This window comes from Rhea pennata, chromosome 1, assembly GCF_028389875.1.
Source record: "Rhea pennata isolate bPtePen1 chromosome 1, bPtePen1.pri, whole genome shotgun sequence".
Classification (NCBI taxonomy): Eukaryota; Metazoa; Chordata; class Aves; order Rheiformes; family Rheidae; genus Rhea; species Rhea pennata.
In genome coordinates, this window is record NC_084663.1 from 66,727,118 (window position 1) to 66,751,838 (window position 24,721).

Genomic DNA, 24,721 nt, shown 5'->3' on the forward strand with positions numbered 1-24,721 from the left:
AAAGATGGTCTACAAGATGTACAGGGAAAATAAAATGGTTCTCCCACCAATACTGCTGAAGTTTCACAGGCGACCTTTTCAGTTTCTCCACTATCAGTGTAGACACACACAAACACACACACACACACACACTGAACAACACTGAAGTTGTTTCCAAGAATAACAGCCATGGAAATAGTCTTGAGATATTAGGCAGAAAATGGCTGAAGTAGTAGTAACTGGGTTGTGTATCTATACAGTCTTAACTCATCCTTGCAAAACACTCATGACTACTTATTAGTCCAAAACATAGTGCTTTAGTGAACAACCTTAACAGTGGGGGTTGTTTTTTTTTTTTTTTTTTTTTTAAGAGTCACTATTAAAAGAAAGGTTTATTTCTGTTCAGTTTTGCAAGATGTCACAAGTAAATCACCAAATTTTTTTCCAATCTACCTGAAGTTGTGGACTGTATTTGGCAAATGGCTTGAGGTGGTGTTGTAGCACCTTTTCACTTTAAGTTAATCAACTGTATGTACAAATGTTAGGTTTCTCTCGCTTCTCTCTCAGAACAGCCCAGGATTTTCCTCTGTCCCCAAAGAACAGCAAATGTGTATCTCCATACACAGTTACAGGAAATTTATGTAGAGTAGAAATGCACAGGTAACCCTATAGTGAATGACACCTGGGGATAGCAGGAACCAACATCTTTAAAAGGGTTTCATCTTCATCTGGATCACTGAGTGTAAAAGAAACTCCTACCCTTCCTTCATTTGGGCAGTTGGTCTGATTCTACACAACCAATTCTTCTGTTACCACTTTCCTCTTGAACAACTTTAGACTCCATATTTCTCATCAGCAGTAGTCAGAAGAGGCATATCACCTAGGATTTAAACATCTAATCTATGTATTCTCCAAGTAGGACTGGGAAAGACAGAAGAGCATGAGCCACCAGCCAATATCTTCTGAGCTACAACTGAAGGTAGCAACTGAAGGAGTTGAGCACAGACAAGCCTACAGCAGCTACCACAGCCCTTTTAGCCTCTGCCTCACTTCAACTAAAGATGCCTTGCTGCTTCAGTATGATGGTGTGGGAAGGAAGGGTGACATCTGCAGTGCTCCCTCCAGCAGGCAGTCCACATCTGCTCAACAGTGCAGGACAAGAGGACAGGCTGCTTTGCAGCAGAAGATCAGGAAGTGTCTTTTCATTCCCAGCTTTCCCCTGTACCTTCCAAATGATTTTAAATCAGTTTTCTTAACTGAAGCAAGCAGCAACCACTTTTTAAAGTGTGTTAAAAAACGATTTAAGGAGCATCCCTAAGAAGTCTACTACATGGGTTACACTAACCTAAAGCTGAACATACTAGGGGAGCTGGGCTCCTAATTGCTCATTGGGATGGAGGCTTATCATCCTAAAGCAGTACATGGCACATAAGCTGCTCCTATTCCATGCTTTTCCACCATCCAAAACAAAACATTGTCACAAACATTAAGAATCCTCATCAGAACAGGCCCGTGGGGTTAGGTTTAGCTCAGTTGGTTAGAGTGTGGTGCTGCTAATGCCAAGGTCGCAGGTTCAATCCCCATACGGGCTACTCATTTGATGGTTGGACTAGATGACCTCCAGAGGTCCCTTCCAACCTTACCATTCCATGATTCTATGATCTCCAGAGCAGAAAATTATTCCTTGTGATAGAAGTTCAAATCCTAATCATTCTCTGAGAAAAGCATTACTTTTCCTTGCATTTAATCAATTATCATTTGAACTTCATTTCTTTGAGATCTTTGGTTTAAAAGCTATTTCCAAGTGTTAATTAAGCCTCGGTGGCTTGTGACACCCAGACTGGAATCATCTGTCCTATCAGAGCATAGTCTCAGAAGCCAGATTTTCAGTCTCTCAAGTGACTAATCTGAACACTTTTTGTTCCAGTTCACAGGAGTTAACACATGTCATGTACTCTAGTAGTAGGTTTTCAGTTTTACTGAATTTAAGACCACCTGTATAAGTACTTCTATTCTCTTCAGTGTTTCCCCACCTCCCAATCTGACCAACTGCTGCCTTTCTAAAATAAACTGCAGCCAGTAAGTCCTGATGCAAAACTCTGACCCATTCACTCCATCACTTCGTTTGGATCTAAAACATACCCTATCTTCACACTGAAGCACAGATTTGAAGGTAAAGGCTTTCGCATTAATTTTAACAGCTATCGTTCATGAGCTAGCACTCACACATGAGTACAAATCAAGCTGCTAACTGAAATTAGCATACCTGTATAAAACACTATCCCACATTGTTTGAATAGCACGTTCAGGAGAAGAAAAGCCTAACCAAGAGAAAGGACTTGCTACCATAAGTCAGTGCATTTCATCAACAGAGAAACTCTCAATAAAACCTTTACTTCACCTCTTCTCACTACTCTTAGTTCCTACCAAGCTACCAATGCCTAACGACAGTCTCGTTTTTTGGTCTTCCCTCACTTTGCCCTGACCTATTGAGTTTGTTAGAAGATATTGGTAAAGGACCTATGTAGCTTATAAAGGATGACTCACAGAGCATGCAGGTCATTTTGTTTGCTCCCAATACTGCATTTCTGCTCATTATATTTGCTGCAGTGATAACATTTCACAACTCACTTTACCAAAATTCTTGTTCTCCCCATTCTTCCTTTAGTTAAAGACTTGTTAATGCCAGCACTGCCATGCAGTGCTTCTGTTCATGACCCTTCTCACTATCCTGTGACCACCAGTGCTTACTCCCCAAGATCCTCACAAAATTTTCCTAGAAAGAGAACAAGCCCAACACATCAGATTAAATCCTTGTAAGAAAAAGAGTTATCAGCTCTTTGCTAGTTAAGAAACAACCTTGCTAACTACATCTTTTCCCTTTCTCAGCTATACTTCAAGTTTAAACTTCTCCTGGTAACAGATACTTCTCTTTCAGAAAAGGTCTCCTCCTCTTAAAGGAAAGATTTCTTATTTTTTGCAGATGGAGGTTTTTATTTCACAAGTATTTGCTCTTCAGAAACAGGAGCTGTTTAGCATTACTTTTTCATTTTCCTACGATCAATTGCATTCACTCAAATCTCAAAAGGCACCTTCTATGATATGCCCATCAACAAGCTAATTTGAGCATAAGTGCTTCTTCAACAGACGAGAGCAACATTTTGTGACATTTTTCCCATCCAGCACCTTTTCTGAGTGATTGCAGCACTTCCTTACTTTCTTGAGGGATTTCTAGTTACTTTCTCCCCCCTTTCAAAAAAAAAAAAAAAAAAAAAAAAAAAAAAAAAATCTTGGGCCCCAGGTAGAGATTCTAAGAGCATCAAAGAACAGATGCCTCCCTGCTTGGACTAGCAGCTATGCCAGCATTTCAATGAAATAGTCTGTGGCACATTAGCAATTGGACATCAGCTAGATAATTATAGGCACACAAATAACTCACCTTTCCTACGTAGTGACTCCAAAGTATTCCAGAACAGTCATTAAGAATGGGACTAATGCTTTCACAGCAACACCAGATCAGATTTGTACAGTACACTTTTCAAATCCCCCCACCCTGACTTTCCCTCCACAAATTGCCAAGACCATAAATTCAGTCCAACCCCTAGTAGCCTAATTTCTCTCCTTGTGACACACCACCAGAAGAAATGTTCTCCCAGACCAATTATGCCTTCAGCAGCAGCTAATCCTCTCACCCCAGGCAACAGAGTAAGCACAAAGCATAACAAGAAGCATGATTTTGGCTGCTCTTTTTATTTTTTTTTCCTTTAAATTGTTCATGCCCTACAAAGTAGCCCAACAAGAGTTTTGCAGGACTAGACGACATAATTTCTCACCCTCCTCCTCTCAAAAAGAGATCACATGCAAAGTCTAAAATTGGGTCTGGAACTGGCAATAAACTCCAGGATGGCACTTTGAAAAGTACTGCCAAAGCACAAACAAAGAAACCCAGTCAAAATGACATGGAAATAACTGAACTGTTCTTTATAGCTGAACTTCATAGTTTATGTTTATATAGTTTATGTTTTTTATACATGAACTCCATAGCTAGGCCTGGTGCTGAGCTACTAGAGCAACCGCCATGTTATATATAAACCATAGATAATCAAAGGAGTCATTCCTGCTGCATAAACACAGAGCGAAAGTGCAACAACTTTACCTTCTCTTTTGCAAGAAATGTTTTGTTATGCCTCCTAGGCTCATCTAACATTTCTTAGTCAACTTTTATGACAGATGTAAAATGAAAATCCTAAAAGTAAAATAAAACCAGGTACTTGTATTTTTAAATATGTATTAATCCAGAATAAGAATCATATTCTTGGATAAATTAAGAATGGCATTGAATTCAGAAAACACTACACTATCCACTCTTTTACAGACTTTACGCCTAAATCCTTCATCCTCAACTCCAAAAGTATTTTTATACCCTCCTCTCTCCAGTCACATAGCATGGTAGATTCCCTCAATAAAAATGATTAGAGGATTTAGATCATGAGGGGGGCTCCTCCATTATCTGCAAATGGATCTACTGTCTCCAAAACTTTTACTCTGTTCTTAACTGTCAGCTGCATTTACACCCAAACTCTAGCCTATTCCATTCTGAAAAAGCCCAGTGACAGCATCACATCTAGTCAAAAGGAAGGACCACAGAAAGAACTTAATCTGCCAGTCAAGTGTGAAGAACAGACCTTTGGCACTCCTGTTTCTTCCCCCAACTCTCCCCCCAACACACACATTCCCATCTATATGGGATGGAGTCTGTAATACACATTTCAAGCCACCAGTATTATTTTCCAGACAGTTTTCTCCACATTAGATCCCTGATGGAAGTCATGCCTGTAAAAGAAAGCGACTTCTTTGCATCTCTTCCTCCAGGGCTGATTGAGTAGACAAAACTCATCTTCGGAAGAGAAAGGGACTCTAACGCACGTATTAGAGTCCAGCAGTGGAAGCTGGCTGAGAAGGTATAGCTATCACTTTGTGTAAGAAAAGAACGACATGGCAATTGCACTGAGGTGACTGGGACTAGGGCCAGTTCAGACAGTATTGCTATACCTGCAGCCTAAAACAAGTGAAAAAAAAGTTTATTTTGCTGTGAAGCACACACTGACTTGCTGTCCAAATCACACTCTCCTTGGATATTATCAGGTAAGTAATTATTAGAGCCTTTTGGGGTGGGAGTGGGCAAGGAGATGTCTGGAGGGGGGAAACACAGTAATACCTTTTCCAGACCTCTGTTAACAGCAACCTCCTGCTCAGCAGTTCATAGAAACAATTCATTGCTGGACAAGATCTCAGCCATTTCATCTCCCACCCAGTAGATCTGGATCCTTCCAGCCCATAGCTATCAGGAATAGTTCAAGGAAGGAAAGCTTACCTGCCTGCACAAATAGCAGAGTTTCAGAAGGCTCCAAGCTTTGCTTGGAACAGTCCTGGAGAAAGTTCTCAGGAAAAGCATACAAACACAGGGTGTAAGCAAGGACAGCTGGAGCACAGGGGCAGGGATATCAACTCTTTCTATTCCTCACAGCTTTTCTCTCACAAGAACAGCAGAAAGGCATTAGGAAAGGACCCTGAAAAATTACATGCTCCTACTAGCACAGAGACAGGGACTGGAGCCGTGCACGCGCTTTGCATTAGTCATTTACAGATGTGGCAGGGAGGTCAGTCCCACTTCTGTGCTCAAGGCTCAGTCACATTCTGGACTTGGGATATTTTTAACTTCTTGACATCCCATTGACCTGAGGATTAGCATCACAACTGTTGGCAAAACACAAACACAGATACACTGTAACCCAAGTCTCTCCTCTCCTCTAAGATAAATTTCCCTCCACACCTTCCCATCATACTCACACCAAGGCATGCTTCTGAACTGTTCTCTACCTCTGCCTTTAAGGCACTTTCCAGAACTTATGAACAACACATACAAGTGATTAACATGTTAGCATCTATCGAAATCGGTAGAAACTCTTAACATACAAAAGAATCTAGAAAAGGGGTCAAATGTGCCCATGTAGCTCTGGCTTCAGAGTCAACTGAATATAAACACGCAAAGGTAGAAACCTGATCCAACCATAAAGGCCTGTTTGACTCACCAAAATAAGTCTTACTTATGGCATGTGCTAAAGATGACAGATCAGCAGCATTTCCACCTTCTGCCAAGTTCTTTGACTTCCTTCTCAAAGGACTTTCAGCATTCTTGCTATGTAGAAAAGCTTACTTGTGGGAGGGGGAAGAGATGGGAACCCTTCTCACACACTTTTATATCTTCATGGATACAACATCCATAACGGTAGCATTTCTGAAATCCATAAGCCTCCACAAAGATCAGCTCATTCAGACCCTGTTGCACTCAACTTCAAAGAAGGGTATTTCACTGTGACTGCATTGCACTTAGACTCTGGGTTACTCGCACACTACCTTTTCACTCAAAAATCAGTTCAAGAAGCAGAAAGTTGCATTCGGTTTATAGTGGAGAGGTCCACTTGGGTTTCTACATCTCAAAGCAGGAAGAACAAGGGTAATTATCTCTCTGTACTTCTTGTTATAAGAAAGCTCATGAAAATTTAAACCAATTCATAGCTGTTGGGGGTATACAAAATGATTAATCCTTCAACTCAGTCACAACTCTGTCCTCAAAATGACTGTGCTTTAAAATAACCTTTGGTGAAAGAAGCCATCATTTAACAAGATGACTACTACTCACCTTCAACCATACAGTTAACATTTGTTTCTTCTGCCTCCTCCTCCTCCAGGTTTTATTTCCATAGATGGTTTTGAAACTGGCTTTCTCTGTTTTGAAACATGGCCTTTGAACAGTAAGCAACGGAAGCTACTACAAGAGGCATCTCTCATACTAAAATCAGAGCTTTTTAGCATTTTTAAAAGGTTTTGCTAAGCCATAGGGAGACCAGAGATAGTAGGAAGTTGATTTTAGCTTACAGACATATAAAAAACTGCTACAAACAAAAAGCAAAGAAAATTAAGTCAGAAATACGAGCTACAGTGATTGGACTAATTAGGTTTTTGATTAGTGATTTTCTTCAAGACATACAGTTTTGCTGCATGTACAGAATCTACACAGCAAGAAGTTCCTGTGCTACCAGGAACTTAATTTTAAGTGTGCTAAGATTATTATTTCTGGAACATCTCTTTTTAGGATATCCAACTCATACAGTTGTAGACTGCAATATTCTCATTACAAATGATTTGCATTGACACAATCAATCCTCTAGAAGCTGAGGTGCGAACTTCCCTTGCTCATGACTCAAAGAAAATAAACCAAACAACTTCAAAGCTGAGCCCTAATTCAAACTTCTGAAATAGGAATAAAGGAGCCAAGGCTCTTAACTGTTCTCTTCCCATACCATGCTTTCATCTGTTAAAGAACAGCAAATCTTACTTCTGAGTAGAATTAATTTGATCTCCTCAGAGCTGAAAAAAGAACAGTTTTTTGTCCTAAAATGAAGGAACAAACACAGGGCCCAAGAAGGGCAACCTGCACTGCATATTCTACTTGGTATTTCCCAGCTACTGAATTGTTCTTCTGTAGGTAGCTACATCTTACATTTTTCCTACTTTTGAATCTCTTACGTGCTTTCTTTGAGAGTTTACCTTGTCTTGTCTTAAAAAATGAGGGAGAAAATTTCCTCAACAGAACTTGGAAGCTGTCACTCAAAACTGAGTTTCCTCCAACAAGGCACATGGTACAAACAATCATAGAATGGTATGGTTGGAAGGGACCTCTGGAGATCATCCAGTCCAACCCTCAGCGTAGCCCATACGAGAATTGAACCAGCGAGCTTGGCATTAGCAGCACCATGCTTTAACGAACTGAACTAGACCTGCCACACAAACAGTATCCTGTAATATTTTTTAAAAAATATATGTACTAAGGTTACACAGAACCTCTCCTTATAGTTTGCCCTTTGTATTGATGAAAACAGATGCTACATGCAAATTGGCTCATGTTTCCATTATATTTTTCAGAACCATGAAAGGCCTTGTAATGTAGAGAAAATCTTCAAGAGCTGCATTAAGTTAAAAATTGTTGCCTGCCTCCTTTTTCTAATAAGCCTTTAGACCAATTCCAAGGGTGGCAGAATGCTTCTCCTGTAACTTCTGCATTTTGCTTCACTTCTTCACTACTTACAGCAAACTTATGTATCGTCAGTTTAGCATGACTGCACCTAAATCACTCATTTTATTTTTAGTGACTGAGGATATGCCTAAGACTTGTGCTTCCTTTTGTGCTCCTGAATGGTTACTTCAGCAGCCTGGACACAATATTCCATCATTTTCCTTTCAAATACAGAATCAAGTATTAAGTGTTCTTCTTCTCCCAAATGAATGTTTTCTGTAGCTAATGCAAAGTCATCTCCTGCTTTTAGAAACATTCTGTATTAATGCCAATACCGAGTCTTTTAGTCTTTTAGTTATTCATTAAAATGTACCTCTATTTGCAGACTTGCTATTAGGTGTGACAACTTTAAGTCTGCTTAGACAGAGGATATTGAGGGTGAAGTACTTCAATCATTTCTTTAAATTGCTTATTTTAAAACTATGCTGAAGGCCTTGTTAGCAAAAAAAAAAAAAAAAAAAAAAAAAAAAAAAAAGGCTACAAGTCTTTTATCAAGTTCAAGCCTGCCTTACAATCTCTTAAGGCAGAACAGATTGATCATCCTCATTTTGGGGGAACGGGATTCAAAGATAAATAGATAGCGAGTGAAAGAAATTGATGCTGAAAAGCTGTTAGTAGACTCCAAACACAAGCTTAAAGTAAGCATTGCTACACATCAATGACAATGCCAGAAAGTAAAATCTCTCTTGAAGAATCAAATTCAGCTTTCTGTTCTTCTACTTCAAAAGACACATTTAACCTCCGTAAGTCCAAATGACACAGATTTTAGCACTTTCCAAGATGAGTAAGAATCCTGTCTTGTTAATTCTCCACTATGTTTGTTTCATTTTTAAGGAATTCTCTCTTTTCTTTTTTTTTAATCACAATACCATTCTATCACTTCTTTCTTACTACTCTCTTTTCATTTCAAAGTGTGATAGCTTTAACCGAGCACCTCCCTCCTATTGGGCTGTCAAGGCAGCTGAATTTGACCTGGGTCTCAGAACTCACAAATTTTAATCTTACGGATTTCAGTAGCATCCAGAAACAGTCTTTATCTGGACTCCTGCTGAACACTCATTATCACCCCCCTCTTCTTGAGGGCATGGGATGCTTGCTAGTGCCTACTGCCACTAGCCTTCCAGGTATGCTATCCTACTCCTTGCCCCCATACATCACTTCTTAAAGTTTTCCCAATAGTGTAATAACCTCTCTCAAGTTCCATCTCAAATTTAGCCTCCAGGAGACCATGACAGCTAAAACAAATAAGTAATTTCTTACAAAGCCTCTGTTACATTAAAAAAAAAATCCACATTACTTGGACAGAGCAAAAAAGTTAAAAGTCTCTAAAACTGTAACCAACATCTGCAGGTAAAGTTTCTCACTCTGGCTTCCTCATGTTCTGTGTCCTCACATCTGCAAAACCATCCACTCACTCCTTCACCTCACATTTTGTGCTTACTCTTCCTAAAAATGAGTGACTGCTCTTAGATCCCCCAATGACAGTTATCTGAAACTGAAGTAGTTCTAACATCCTTTCTGAGATGAGACAACTTCAAAGTACCATCAGGCGACTCATTGCTTAACAACTGTCCTGTTACTCTCAAAGTATCTGGAGCAAAATTGTTACTCTCTGCTACAACCAGCCTCCTGGAGTGACATCATCTGAATGGAGACCCATCAAGGTGCAGATTTCTTCATAGCGCTCTCATTAGTAAGATCAAACCCTTATAGCTAGCAAAGGAGCAAACATGACTCAGGGGCCAAACTCTAAGTTGCATCCTAGAGCTATAGTGCACAAAGGGCACAATACAGTTTACTGTGAGGCTCTTCCTCGGAAATTTCCATAAACATTTAATACATTCCATAGACATCCTAAATCAAAGATGCTCTTACAGAGATACTCAGTCATCCATTTCCACAGTTGGTCAGCATGATTAACTACATTAATAGGTTAAAACAAGATGGAAACACCCAAATGCACTTGATTAAGTTTTTCACTGCATTTTCAGTTTCAGGCCAAACTGACACACAAACAATGTCAAAGCTCTGTCCAGTGCATACATCTTACAGAGTCCTGCCCACTCACATGTCAACCCTGTTCCTGTCCTCAGCATACTTAACAGTTCTGTGGACCAGCCAGTCACTCCTTCTCTTCATTACTGACTACATTTACTTGACATCCTCTCTAAGCTTCAAGGCATTTCAACAGTGCTTTTGTTTTCTAACTACTGCTTTCAGAAGTGTGTCTCATTTACATTTTTCTTTAATATCAAAGCCCTTTTCAAACATGTAATATGAAATTGATTTAGGGTCAATTAGGGAGAAAAAGGGAGAAGGAAGAAATACTTGTTTATCAAAATACTATTTTAGACAAGCAGATAGTGAATAAAGATTTTCTAAAAATACTCCTCATTAAAGTAAAAAAAAAAGAAGCACAAATGAGAAATTTAGTATATTGAACCACTTGTGGTTGAATTACAGGCAAAGGAAACCACAAGCTTGATAAGAACATTCTAAATCCAAGTATTAGTTTCCTTTGTACTGCTGTAACACTAAACAAGATAACTTGGATAGGCAATTTTCCATAAATCTATTACCCAGGAGTGTACAATCTGAATAATGAACTGACATATTAGAGGTTATTAACATCTCTTGGCAACAAGAGGTCTCCTCAGAAAATGATAAATCCCCAAGAGCAGATCTAGCCAACCAAGGGCCATCACAGAAAAATATACCTATCTGTAGCATTTATTGCAACAATGTTTCTGTGACAAAATCCACAGCACAATTCCAAGATAAGCTCCCAACCTGAAAATGCTTGTTGAAGAAACAAATAGAAGAGAAACTACTGGTCAATGGAATGTTTGAATTGGTCACTGTGCACTTTTTCAAAGTTTAACTTATTTGTAGGTTGGTTTGTTTGAGAGCATTTGCAAAGACGACAGACTGGCAGAGATTTCCGCTATGCATTATTTCCCAGATTCTCCAAAGAGTTGTTAAAAAACAAAAAAAAAAACAAAAAAAAAAAAAACAAAAAAAAAAAAAACAAAAAAAAAAAAAACAAATGCACTGCGTATCCTCTTTCTCTTGATTCTCTAAACTGAAAGATGTCTGTCTTAGGACTCTTGGAGATGGCCGAATCCACTGGCACTTTTAAACATTTTTTCTACTGAACAGCCATTAATCAGTCCAGGGAATCTCTCTATAACCACAACAATACCACAATTGCCCTCAGCAGGTTTCCAAACAAAAAGAGCAGAAGCTCACCTCCCTGGCACAAAGGATGGACAATTTCATTTTAAGAACTCCTACCTGACTGCTATGTCAGCAGTTATCTCAAGTAGAAGTTTTGATTAGCTACCATGAGAAGAAAAAAAAAAAAAAAAAAAAAAAAAAAAAAAAAAAAAAAAAGGAGAAATTTGGTTATAGAAAGTCTCCTCTTTCCATAGAGGGAAAGAAAGATTCTTTCACTCCACCTTCAATAAGTTACCAACCGGCCTGCCTCTCATGAAAGCATAGTACGAATCCAACCATTCCTACAAACAACATCTGCATCTTTGTAATACCAAAGTAATGAGTTTGACACACTCATCTGAGTCTGCCATACTGAGCAAGTTTCCTCCCCATTAGCCTTGCAAGCTATTGTTTTGCAGATTAGAACAGTCAGCTTCCCAGATAAGGTAGCTCCTTCCTGGAAATGCAATACAGAGCTGCCTTATCTCAGGAAAGGGAAGAATCAAGGTCACTCTTCACTAAATGGCAAAGTTCTCACCTTGAAAGCTTTTCCTCTTGATTGGTATAGAACAGCCAAGGTCATGGAACTTTTAATCAGATGCCTGCATAATTACTAAATCATTATTAATTATATCAGAGAGCCGAGACCTCGAAGGAATGGTAAAACAAACAAAGAACCCAAAGAAGCCTCCCCTGTTGTCAGAAAAAATTGGTAATTAAAAGTCATGAGTGCACTGAAGAGCGAGGGAACAGCATCAGAGCCAGTGTTCAGGACTCATGAATGACTTGAATACAAAACAGCAGGCTTGCCTCCACAGGGAAATTACAGGGCACTGCTTTACAAAGTGGCAAGTTAAAAATAAATAAATAAAATAAGAAGCAAGAGAAGAGAAACTCTCTTACTTGGTCAATAGCTTTATTTGCCCCCCAAATCCTCTTTGTGACAAGAATGACACGGCCAGCCAGTCCCGTGGACTGCCTCTTTCACATGTTTCTGGCAGCCCCAGAAAGCCTTTTCCTGGCCTTGAATAAAGAGGAGTTCCTATACCAAGGAATGTACAAGAGAATAAAGCCTTGTGTTCAAGGCAGTCCAGTCTACACAGAGCCCTTGTCCACAACTCCAGCTAAAACCCCAAATCTATTCCAATTAAAATACTTTATTTATCTTAATGACCTGAGCTAAGCCTCAGGGACTAGCCTTTTTCTAGTGCCTGCCCTTCATGGTATCACCATCAAAAACTGAAGAACTTCAATCCACCATTAAGAAAACCCAACAGGAAAAAGAATGTCATGGCCCTGCTTTTACCATAACATATCATTCTAGGCAGGCATGCTTCCCACTGGAACCAAGGCAAGTGCTTTTCCTCATCAGTCTAGCAGAAGATAAATGCTGATCTCCTCTTTCCATACCAATGACACCACAAGCCATTTCAGGGCACTGAGGTATCAAATGCGGCACTGAATGAAAGGCAATGCACTATCTACTACCACTTTCAGGCAACCACAAGAATCTCCTTGACCTGCTACATAGGCAGTCTTACGGACCCAATATTAAGGAAAAGTATATGCAAGAAATAGCAAGACTGGGCTGAATCCCTGAACAGATCAGTTTGTATAGACCATGGCGAGAAGAACAGACAGACACTCTCATGCACTTAGGCCTCCCAATGTACAAAAAGAGAAGTGCAAAACACAAGAAGTCTTAAGAGAACTCAGTCAGCAAGCCCCAGAGATCAGAACAAAGAGCCATTTTCTACTCAACTGCTCTAAGTACAATGACTTGAAAAGACATCTTAAAGATACCTTAAATAAAATCTCCCATTTAAAACATGAGGAAGAATGATTTGAGTATTTAACTATGGGAGAAATTACTGCCATGTGTGACAGTCTACCACTGAGTTAAAAATTAATAACAAACAACCTCTTGCTAACAGCAGCCACTTGATTATGTTTAACTTTGACAGTATGTGAATCCAGTAAACTTATTTGCTGCAGCCTTGTCACAGCACTCAACTTCCCAACTATTGGATGCTAAGATCCAGCTCCCATCCCCAACGTGACAGCAGCATACCTGTTGAAGATATCAGCTGATACCTTTTGCAGATACTGAAGGGCATCTGCCATCTGCTGAACAGCCTCCTCCCTGCGCAAGTCTGGTTGGATCAGAGGGATTGAGTATGTCTGCCCTTCCAGAAAGTGCTTCTCAGCCACTGTAGCCATTATGCCTAAAGGAAAGAGCAAATAGGTCATTACAACAAATGCACTTCCATTTTATCACACCTCTTATCCACAGACCTCAACCCTCTGCTCCTCTAATTATTTTAGTAAAGGTTTTGCAAGGGAATCAGGAAGCTGAGGAAGTAGAAACAAGCAGTAAAGCTGACGTATTTTATAGAAATCTCAGGTAGTTATAGAGAGGTGGGAATCTACTGCTTACCTGAATGCTCGTTGGAAACGTAATTTTATTTTTAGCATGACACTTAACAAATCTCAGCTCAGTGTTATACTGAAAACAAAGACCACATTTGGGAGTAAAGTCAGTTCAGGATCTCTTCAGTTCACCCTCTCCCCTCTCTCATGCTCATATTCTAGAAGGATATATTTCAGGTCATTCAACAATAAAGCACAACATTTTGTTTCACAGTTTTGCTCCAAGAAGAACAACTACTTCTCCCTTCCAAGGACAGCAGCTATGAAATTACAGGGCATGCATGTGTACACACATCCTTGCTCCAAGTAGGTTAATGAGAGTTACTCCATTGTAGTTCTCCACTCTCAGGCCCCCAGGAGCTGCTCATTCTTTCTGGTGACTGGATTTTTCCCTCGGCATCTACCTTGACAAAAATCTCATTTTAAGATTCTTCCATGTACAAAACCTAACTGATAACTGCAGTCTTTCAGTTGTGTTCAACACATGAACTGGAACCACATGTATACTCCTAGATGCAGCTGGAGAGATGACACTACTCAACCCTGAAAGCTAACAGTCAGGATAAGGCTGGGTATCATCCATGTTTCCATCCTGCCAACTGTGCTCATCTATCCCTCCGTTGTTCCCAAAGAGCCTGCCTTCCATGCATTTATTTTGTTCATAGTAATAACAACAAAAGTTCCCAGGACACAGAGGAAGGAATAGAGAATCAATTTATCTGAGCATGTTAAAAATTGTGAACTCACAAACTCTTTAGTGTTAGGAGAGCCTAATCTAATAAACAGAGTAGAGTGACATAGAGTTTTCTAACCACAGCTCTACCATTAGGCCTACACAACTCCCTTCAAATATCAGACTGTAAAGAACTCACAGACAACAGCTGCTCATTATGGGGCTTCACCATGCTGGGTGCTACACATTACTATAAGAAAATACTTATTAAGCTGAAGAAACGCATACTAAGCAGGATGTTCACAGGAGTTAGTCCAGGGAGTGCCACTGTGTACATACAGTATTCTAGAGATCATCACCCTTGTTAATGACAGAAGAACACTCTTCACCTTCCTCAGGGGCAAGCATGCAGGGCAGGCTATGAGTACCATAGAAACACTGTCTATACTGGAAGAAATCACAAAACAGGAGGATGAAGAGGTATTTAGAGTATAACACAAAGGGAAAGGATGGCCTACAACAATTCCTGCAGGTTCAAGCAGCATCATTCACCCTCCTTGAATTCGTCCTTTATGATGTGGGTTTCCTACCACAGCAGATTAGGAAAGACCTTCTGTAAATGTATAATGGGTGCTTCCTATTTTTTGGAAATGAATCATATGTGTGGGAAAAGGAGGAAGAAACCTAAGAGTCTTTCCACAAATAACAGAATTGCTCAAAAAACAAGTCCAGCCATCAGAAGACCTGGCACTGCTGTAGGAGACCTAGACCAATTCTGTTTAACTTCATAAATCATTGGCAGACAAACTCTGAATCCACAGTCTTTAGTGGCAGCATTTGCACACTGATTAGATTTCTTGATTGAATGTACTCGGCAGACAGAAAATGATTTGACTTGTAAAGCATACACGTTAATCTGAGAAGAATACGTCCAATTCTGAGAACGTATTTTTGATCTGCTGACCATAATCTAGCTTGAACCCTCTTACCTTCAAGACTACTGTTTGACTGACAAAGCAGAACAAAGCGACAGGTTGACTCACTGAGTGCACAGTTACAGGATACTTCAGCTTCCAGAGCAAAGCTGATTCACAATCCTCCCTCTCACAGGTCACAACCCTTTTGTTGCAACAATACCGCTGATTTCTGGGATGCCTATTTTGAATTTGGATCATTTTAATGACTAGCAACCTGTTTTATTGCAGCTGCATAAATATCTGTAATGGTCCAATCATGAAACAGAGTGGGAAGAAAGGGGTAAGAAAAAGGACATGTTAAACTACCTTCACCAGCAAAACCACTGCTATGTAATCTGAGTCACAGTATGAGAAGGCTGAGCTTTTTCCTCTTGAGGCCAAATGAGGATGATACAGGCCCAATATCATCTCCCATATTCTCACTAACTGGCTCAGTGACCTTTCTAAAACTAGCCTCAGTTCACCAGCCAATTGACAGATGCTTACACTCTGAAGCAACACTGTCCTAACTTCTACTGAACTGTTTCTCTCCTAACACTCAAACTAGAAACTGTCCTTCAGGTCCCATTGCTCCCTTGCAACGAAAGGAAAGCACATTAATTGGGCAAAGCAGGGAAAGCCCATGTTGCTCCTTGCACTGTCACAGTTTGGGTGTCAAGCAATTTCAGTTTTACAACCTCTCAACAGGCCTCTCATACTAGCTCCAGGTTCTCACCTTTAGGGAAAAAAAAAAAAAATACCAGAGAAACACGGCAGACTCTGTGGGAACTGCTGTTCCCTCTGTCAGATATATCTGTATCCAAGATATGCTGATACAGATGCAAAAAACAATCCTTCCTGCACAAGGTAGCAAGTCAGACTAAAAACAGCAACAACCTTCTAAGCGATGGGACTTGGGCAAAATCACATGCAACAACTGCTATTTTTACTTCTTGTGATCAAACTAACTGAAGAAGGAAGTCAGTTTTACAAACAGTTCCGAGTAGTGCACTGGCCATATGCTTAGAATAAAAGTGGAATTGCTTCCTACAACAGATAGGGCCTGCAGGAAAAAGAGGTTTTCATGGCAAAAAAAAATCAGGTTACTTTCAATCAAGGCAAGGAAGGAAGAAAGGAAAGAAGGAAAGTTCCAAAGACTGTTACTCAGCAAGATTGACTCTTGCTTTACCTTGACCTTCAGTGCATGGAGAAGGAAGTAGCAGATTTCCTTGCCATGATCCATTATTCTACCTCTCTCTTCAGCCCCAGTGAGGCTGCATCTGGAGCACTGCATCCTGTTCTGGGCTCCCCAACATGAGAAATATGGAGCTACTGGACTAAGTCCAGCATAGGGTGACAAAGATGATTAAGCAACTGGAGCAGCTCTCTTAGAAGAAAGGCTGAGAGAGTTGGGCCTGTTCAGCCTGAAGACTCGGCACAGGAATTATATCAATGTGCATAAGTATGTGAAAGGAGGGTGTAAAGAGGAAGGGGCCAGACTCTTCAGTGGTGCCCAGTAGTAAGACAATAGTTAACAGGCACAAACACAGGAAGTGCCATCTGAATTGAAGAAAAAGCTTTTTTGCTGTGAGGGTGACACAGCACTGGAGCAGGTTGCCCATAGAGGTTGAGGAATCTCCATCCTCAGAGATGTTCAAAAGCCATCTGGATAAGTTCCTGGGCAATATGCTGTAGGTGATCCTGCTTGAGCAGGTGGGGTTGGATTAGACCATCTTCAGATGTCTTTTCTGATCTCAACCATTCTGAGATTCTGTGATTATCAGAATTTGGTAGCACATCAAAACAAAGTGCCACAAACTGAAAAGACTGCTGCTTTCCTACCCTGCTCAAGGGATGCCAAGCTTCGACATAACCTATACATCAAAAATACAAATAAATTGCTCATGAATTACACAAAGAAGCAACTTTCTGCATAGCAACAAACTGGTTCCCGTATCATCACAGAAGCTTGCAAAGGGACCTACCATGCTCCAGCAGAAAGAGCTGCATGCTGGAATTATGAAGACTAACAAAGTACTCTGATGCTATGCTGAGAAACAGGCATATAAAAACACAAAGCAGGCATTATTCATAAGAGGAGGTGCCAGATCACCCAACAGATTCAATCATCAGTGGTATGACCACCTGTGGATCATAAAAGGAAGAAAAAGCTATGGCTATTTCTTGTGATTAAGGAGAGAACAACTGCAGGTCTAGAGACTCTAGCCACTCTTTTTTTTTTCCAAACCAGCTTTCCTGAACAGGACAAATGTGCTCCAGTGTTATATAAGCAGCTCCCTTGCCTTATGAAATTGCTAGGGAAGAGAAAAGGTTCTTTTCTTGCTGTGACGCCTGCTTAGGTGTGCAGCATTCTGATTTAGAAGTTCTGACTAGAGCTACCACACGTTCAGGTTTGCATTTTTGCCTTAAGTTGTCTGTGAACTGGTACAAACCCCAAGGAAGCTGGTAAACAGATTGTTCAGACCAGTAGTTATTTTCTATGCCCAAAGGTGACCTCCTCTTCCCAGTTCCAGTGTTTGCACAAGCAAAAGCTGAGGGAAACAGTAACTGCAGGAAAGTCAACATCTATTTCCAACATACTGTCTCCTCTTTCCAAAGAAACTGACATTAGGACAGATAAAAGCTGATCTGTCTGGGGTTTTCAGGTATCTAGAATCAGCAACTCAAACTGTCCAATCACCACAGCTAAGTCTATAAAGCTCCAATGGCTACACAGAGATTTGCTGCTGCAAATCCAGTGGAAAATAAACATACAATTCACTGTTCTAGCTAAGCAAGAGCCACTCAACCTACTTTACTAGCCTTTTGGGAATACATTTCCTCCCAGATCCAAGAAAAAAACTCCTTATATCAAGGCTAAGCCCAAGAGAACTTGTTATGGAGCAAAAAGAGTCTGTAAAGGAGCAAAACTTCTAAGTGCTTTAGAGAGTATCACTCTGTGGAAGACCAATCATTGAGATGATTATCTATCTACCTTAAGAAAAAATCTCTTATAATATTTTTCAAGGGAACATAAAGGAAATCAAATAATAAGAAAATAATTTGGTTTCCCTCAACACAGGTGGTGACATCAAAGCTCCCTAAGAGCACTTACCAGACACATACTCAGCTGTGAAAATAAAGAGAAAATAAAGCAAGCTAGTAATACTGATTGCTCCCTTAACTTGCTTCTAGAGATAACAAGGTGGCGGGAGGGGGGGGAAAGGAAGACTGCTTTAAAACTCTGAAAAAAAAATCAATGTTTATTTTGCAAAGTTACATGGACTGCTTTAGAAATTACTGTGCTACCGCTGCTGTCACTGCACTGGAAAGTCAACACCAACTAAAGGCCACTAGCTCCCACTTGTAGTATAGTAACATCTCTAAGAAGTGACAGAGTTAGCACTATGCCTCTCCTTTGAAGGGTCCTGATTAAAGATCAACTGACTTGTACCACCTACAAACTGATTAGCCAGCAAGGATGGATGTAAAGAACAGGATGGATGCAACATGAAGTAAAACACAACTCTACAGATCCTCCAGCGCATACCACTACATCACCAACAATAGGCTAGTCCTGCACTGGCAACAGACCAAATCACAAATGAACTGCAGGTAAATATTAAACCCTCCCACAGATGGGGCAGAGGTAAACTTTGTGCACAGTTTGTCACTAGCTGCTGTCCTCTTTCACAGAGGAAAGTCATATCTGTAGTTTGGTTGATAGCAAGATGCCATTCCAAACTCTTCACTGACATTAAGCTCTTGCACATAATACTTTCTATCATGTTTACTCAGAAAAGTGTTGTTCCATCCTGGTCGACAATAACAGGCCTCAGTTTTTCACTTTCCTTTGCTTCAACCTAGCATACATGAGCACATTACCCCCAGTACCTCATGCTTTTAACACTAACAAAGTTCACAACTGCTACAGATATCTGCTGTTAGTGCCCATCACCAACTTACACTGCTGTGAACGCATCATCCTAACTCTATACGTTTTACACAGGCTTCCCACAAGATTTCAAATAATGATCAATTCTGCTGACAAATTCATGCCATACTCACATTCAACACTGGCTGTACAAGAAGCCTGCCATCCCCCCAAAACTAGTATAATTAACTCCTCCAAGAACTAGACATAGCTCACCATCTCCTTCACAGGTAAAGTACACTCCTCTTATTTTACCTGCTGCAAAACCAGATAAACTTAAAGAAAGACTTAAAATCCTAGAAAAGCAGAATATGGCACTGCATATGCTTCTCCTGTTCAGGGACAGGATAAGGAAATGCGTGTGCATGCACACACATGGATGTAGACATGCAGCTGAATGCAATGCTAGAAGTTACTTATACTCTGATGCAGAACAAGAGATGAGTCCTATTTTACTGTGAAGTAAATGATCATTCTGTCCTGTGTTGACATTCACTAGAGGGGCTGAAATTTAATCCTCTAGCAGAACAGACTGAAGACTTATCTTGAATAAAAGAGCAGGATGTATTTCAAGGAGTAAAGTGAGTTGCTCACCATGCTCCCTGTGCTAAGCCAACCTTATGCTTGCAGGGGGAAGGACGCTTTGATAAGAGGTTGAAAAGTCTATTTATATTTTTTAATTAACCGTGTTCTACAGTGTTATTAAGTAGCAATCAAAGATGCAGATGGTACTGATTTGATTGGCAAGAGGTGCATGATGCTGAATATTAAGGAACTCTGCCCCTATAAATAGGTCTAATCATCATCTGACGGCTGGAAGGCAGTGATGAAAGAAAGCATTAATAAGACCATAACTAGGCTCTGTAGCAGGCTGTACTCCACCAGGAGCAGACGTCTCTCATAGCAGAACCCCAAAGCCCCCTGCTTCTAAACACTACTGCTTTGGGTCTCAAGACCTTCAGTAGCTATGTTAGACAAAGCTACAGAGTGGGGCTTCTACATCTCTGGAGGAACTGCCAAGCCCAGCACCGGCCAGGATTTTACCTCCCAGTACTATCTCTGGAGTAAGAGAGCTCTCAGCTCCAGGTGCTTACCTTGTTCGCTCCCAATGAGCTAACTAAATTGGCCAGCCAGAGCCAGGTACAGAGACTGGTATGTGATACAGCAAATGGGAAGTTTTAGAAACTCTTGATCTCACTCCTCCTCATTTGAGGGCATCAAGGCCAAATCTACATAATAGAGTCAAGCTAGCTAGCCACACCTCTAAAAGCCATGTCTACTCCTCTGCTTCAGCTTGAGAGAGATACAAACTATGGATTATTGATTTCATACTTTTAGTCTACCCTCACAAGAAAAGGAATTACTACTGTGGGGCATTAGCTTAGAAGAACAAAAAAAATGTGGAAAAAGAGTATCACAAGGCATCTCCTATTACATGCCAATACTTCCAAAGGCCACCTTTGATATTTTACTAGTTGAGCAGCCAAGACCTTCGTAAAAGGAGATGGTACCCCACATCACACCACAGCCCTGCAGAAACAGCAGACCGGACACTTAGCAGGACTTGGGCTCCAACTGTGTTTCACATGCTGTGCATCATGGCCTTGCAGGCCAATACTCTGCCAGGAAACAGCAATCTCACCTTATCTGTCCTAGCAGCAGCCATGGAAAAAGGAAAAGCTCCATACCCAAACAGTGTGGAACTACTGGCATTATCACAAGAACATCATACTGAACCATAATGTCAGTTACCATACTAGGTGTCTTTTTGTTAGCCAGATCTATGTACTACTGTGTAATTGTTTAGTCCAGTCCAATATTCTTTGGGATCTCTATAAAAAATATCCAAGAATTATTCAATTTAAAGTTTATGTTTTGCTCAACCAACTACCAACACGGTACTGGAAAGAGGTATGAAGATAACACTATGGAGATGCTCATTTTCGGGAACATCAAGAGAGAGTCTGGTATGAAGCCTGCATTCCAAAACTGCAGATGCCTTTCAGTAATTCCCCGAGTTACAGAGACAAAATACAATTAATATGCTTCTTTACAGTGAAAGAGTACTGTTGCTGACAGACTTGAGAAAGAGCAATGGAAAATAAATGCAGTTTCTGCAAATCGAGTGCCCGATAGGAACACGTCCTCCTGGGCCACGGGCTGTGTGAAAGAAAACTAAGAGCAGTTGCTACTTGTCATGTGTTTACCCTGCCCTGCTCTTTCAAAGTTATCTCTGTGTGATCCTTCCTGAACACGAGAGCTATCAAAGGAAAACACTAACCTGTCAGAAAGCTAGCTGTGGCAGGATAGGCCCAGTACATAAGGCAGTGTCTCTCAGGAAGCCAGGGCCTGTTAACAACCTTAGCTCAGATATGCTGCTTTGCAAAAAAAGAGTACCTGTTGCAGCTCATAGAGACAGATGACATCTATGACCAATACAACATTAAGGCAAAAGATATCACTGATGGGTAACTAAATGCACATAAACTGGAGGATCTAGATTCTTACCAGCAGCATTCTTTCTTGGATTAAATAAACGTAGGCCTAAGCCCATGTACCAAGAGAGTTGGTGACCATGCCCAAATGGAGATCATCCCTTTCTCTAAAAACTACTCAGAGATTTACTTTGCTGGTTTCCCACATGCCACAGTGCTCCATCCCACTTAGGGTAAAGATTCAAGATTTGAGATCTTGGAGCCCTGCTTTTATGATAGCATAGTTCAGCTCCCTGTAACATGGCAAAATACCTCACATTTAAAGTTGGATCACATAAATCAAGTGATATTAACCTCCAAAAGACAAAAATGCTATTACATTATTTGGTAAACAGAATCTGAAAGGTAGAGACTTAAAGAATGAGAGATGTGCTTCAATTCTCTAAGCTCCACAAGCTAAGATGGCCTCTAAGCTGCCACTGCTGGTGAAAACATTTCCTCTCAATGGAGAGCTCTGCCTTAAGAATCTTGGGCAGCAGCCCTTAGTGCAATGAGGCACCGAGCTGCTGGCTGCATCTTCTTGTTAAGAAAGTCTTTTCCTCTAAGCAGAGACTTAAAATGATTTCCTTCAGGTATATATCTAAAGTTCATTTTGACAGACAGATGTTGATATCTACAGTGAATCAGATAACCCATTCTGTGCTTGCCACCCTTGGCTTTCCTTATCATTAGTGGAGAGAAACAGGTGCTCTAACAATTGATCTTATTCTAAGGTCTTATTCTAAGGCAGGCATCTAAAACTGACCAAATGCACTGTACTCTCAAATTGCCTGCAATGCCTTCCCTTCCTCTCCCTATTAAGTATTAAAGAAACCTAAGTGACTAGCTTAGCAAACCTACAACACAGGCATCTAAAGCCAGGCAGTCCCAGCCCAAGCATTCAGGTGCAGCTCTTCATTTGACTTCCAACTGGGGACAATTTGTTTCCATAAGCCTAAACTACACGGAAGCTATAAAGTCCCTTTGAAGGCCATTTACCTGCAGCAAGCTCTTAAATACTGGAGTGTTCTGGAAGCAGGCTAGTGAAATGCTGCTGTAGAGATTCCTACAGGAATTTTGGTTCAGAAAAACAAGAAGCTGCTCAAATTTAGTATCCGTACATATCAACAAATACATACTTCAAAAAAAAATATATATATATGTATATAGCATATTCCTGAAAACAGGATCCAGCTGCTGCAATCAATCATATCTAGTCTTTTGCAGAAGGACCTTAGTTGCAACCCTAACAATTGCCACAGCTTGCTCACTCAATCCCCAAATATCAACATCCCGTTTTTCACCTCCATGTAAATATGTCAGGATCTAACATATTTAACAGAGGTAATTACCAAATCACAACAAACTCACTAAACCCACTCTTGCCAGTTTTATGCTCTCAAAGGCAAAGGGAACACTTGCGTTTCTGAAAAATGACAGGGCAGCAGAGCAGATTCTCTAAAAAGGAATCTATTCGAGGCTGTTCATGTTTGCTAGCAGGAATAGCCCTACAGGGTGGCTTGGATGACAAGAGCTGACGAAAAGCTGAGCCAAAAGAATGACACCTGGGAAATCAATAACTCACAAAACAGACTGCTGCCAGGATTGTGTTCTGGCAAAGGTTATCTTGTGAAGAAGTCCAAGAAGAGCTGATTAGCTGCAGAAATTGCTTTTTGAGTGATAAAAATGATTCTCTTCAAGCTCACAGACCATGGCCACAGGAAATACCACTACTTCAGAGGACATAATTCCTCTTCCACCTCTGCGCACTATCTTTAATCTAAAAAAATAAGTAATCTGTCTTGTTTTCAGGCTTATCTCAGCACTATTTCTCTCCAGCCCTCAGTTTTTACCCAGCTCGCAGTGACTAGTTACCTGCTATTACCAAAACCCAGAAGCCACGACAGCAGAGCAGTTGCTAGGAATTATCTGCTTTAAGTTTTCTTGCCAATGAAGTCCAGAGTTGAGACAATACAATAGTACTTTTCATCTGAAGGAACAAAGATTAAAAACTCAGTTCAAATATCCAGAGTGACAGAAGAAGGATACACAATAAAACTAGCAGCCTGTGCTGCTCTGGGATTGTTTAAGGTAGTTTTCTGCCTGAGGGTGTTGTGGAAGTGTTGGTATTCCCCCAAAATCAAAGCATTCTAGAACACACAGGTATATTGGTCAGCCTTTATATCTCAGCTCTTCTTCTTAGACAAGACAGTTAAATATCAGGAGAGCTTATCATTCTCTAGCTAACCTTCCTAAAAGAAAGTCTAAGCAAGGAACAGTTGACTAGAGCATCTCCGACTCTGAGGAGAACTGAAATGCAAAAAGCCTCTACAAGGACATGCCAAAGTTAGTTTGCTTCCAGTCCTTGCCCCTGGCACAAGTAGCACCATCTATTCTGCTTCCTTCCTCTACTCCCCTGTTTCAGGGGACTGGGAAGAAACAGGGATAGTTTTGCTTTTACACTAACTGTTCCTGGATAAGCCTATAAGGTCTGCAAAACACTGCCAGCAACATCTGCTGCGCAATTTAAACAAAATAAATAGGTCAACTCAGGTCAACTCTTAGCTGACACTTGCCTGAACCATGTGAAATGCCACTACCACAGCTGGCACTATCCAGCACTCCTTGTTGGCAGCTACGCTGAAGACGGGCCGAGAAGCTGCCTACACTCTTTGACATGAAAAGCCTCCTGTATTGGGAGAAGTCTCAGAGAAAACTAAGATGCTGTCCAGCCTTCAGCATTTGAGCCATGCCTTAAAAAAACAATAACAAAAAGCCCTGAACACTCACAATTGGGTTTCTGTTCAGTACTGAAGTAAATACTAACCATGATCAACACTGTTGGATGTAGATTAACAGTGTTCACTATGTCTGTCATAGTATACATATGCAGCCAGATTCGATAGCCCTACGGTCTTATTA

At 40.6% G+C, this 24,721-nt stretch overlaps 1 protein-coding gene across 4 annotated transcripts in view; it reads right to left on the reverse strand.

The window, feature by feature from the left end:
- WASHC1 (WASH complex subunit 1) overlaps positions 1-24,721 on the reverse strand; it is a 46,602-nt gene that overhangs the window by 19,934 nt on the left and 1,947 nt on the right. For 2 of the 4 annotated variants that reach the window (XM_062590437.1, XM_062590447.1), the window contains exon 2: positions 13,404-13,557. In XM_062590437.1, the coding sequence (XP_062446421.1) occupies positions 13,404-13,552 (149 nt within the window). In that variant the 5' untranslated portion in view covers positions 13,553-13,557. Of the gene's footprint in view, positions 1-13,403; positions 13,583-24,721 lie in introns of those variants that run through there. The other 2 variants (XM_062590429.1, XM_062590453.1) reach the window with 2 other exon arrangements.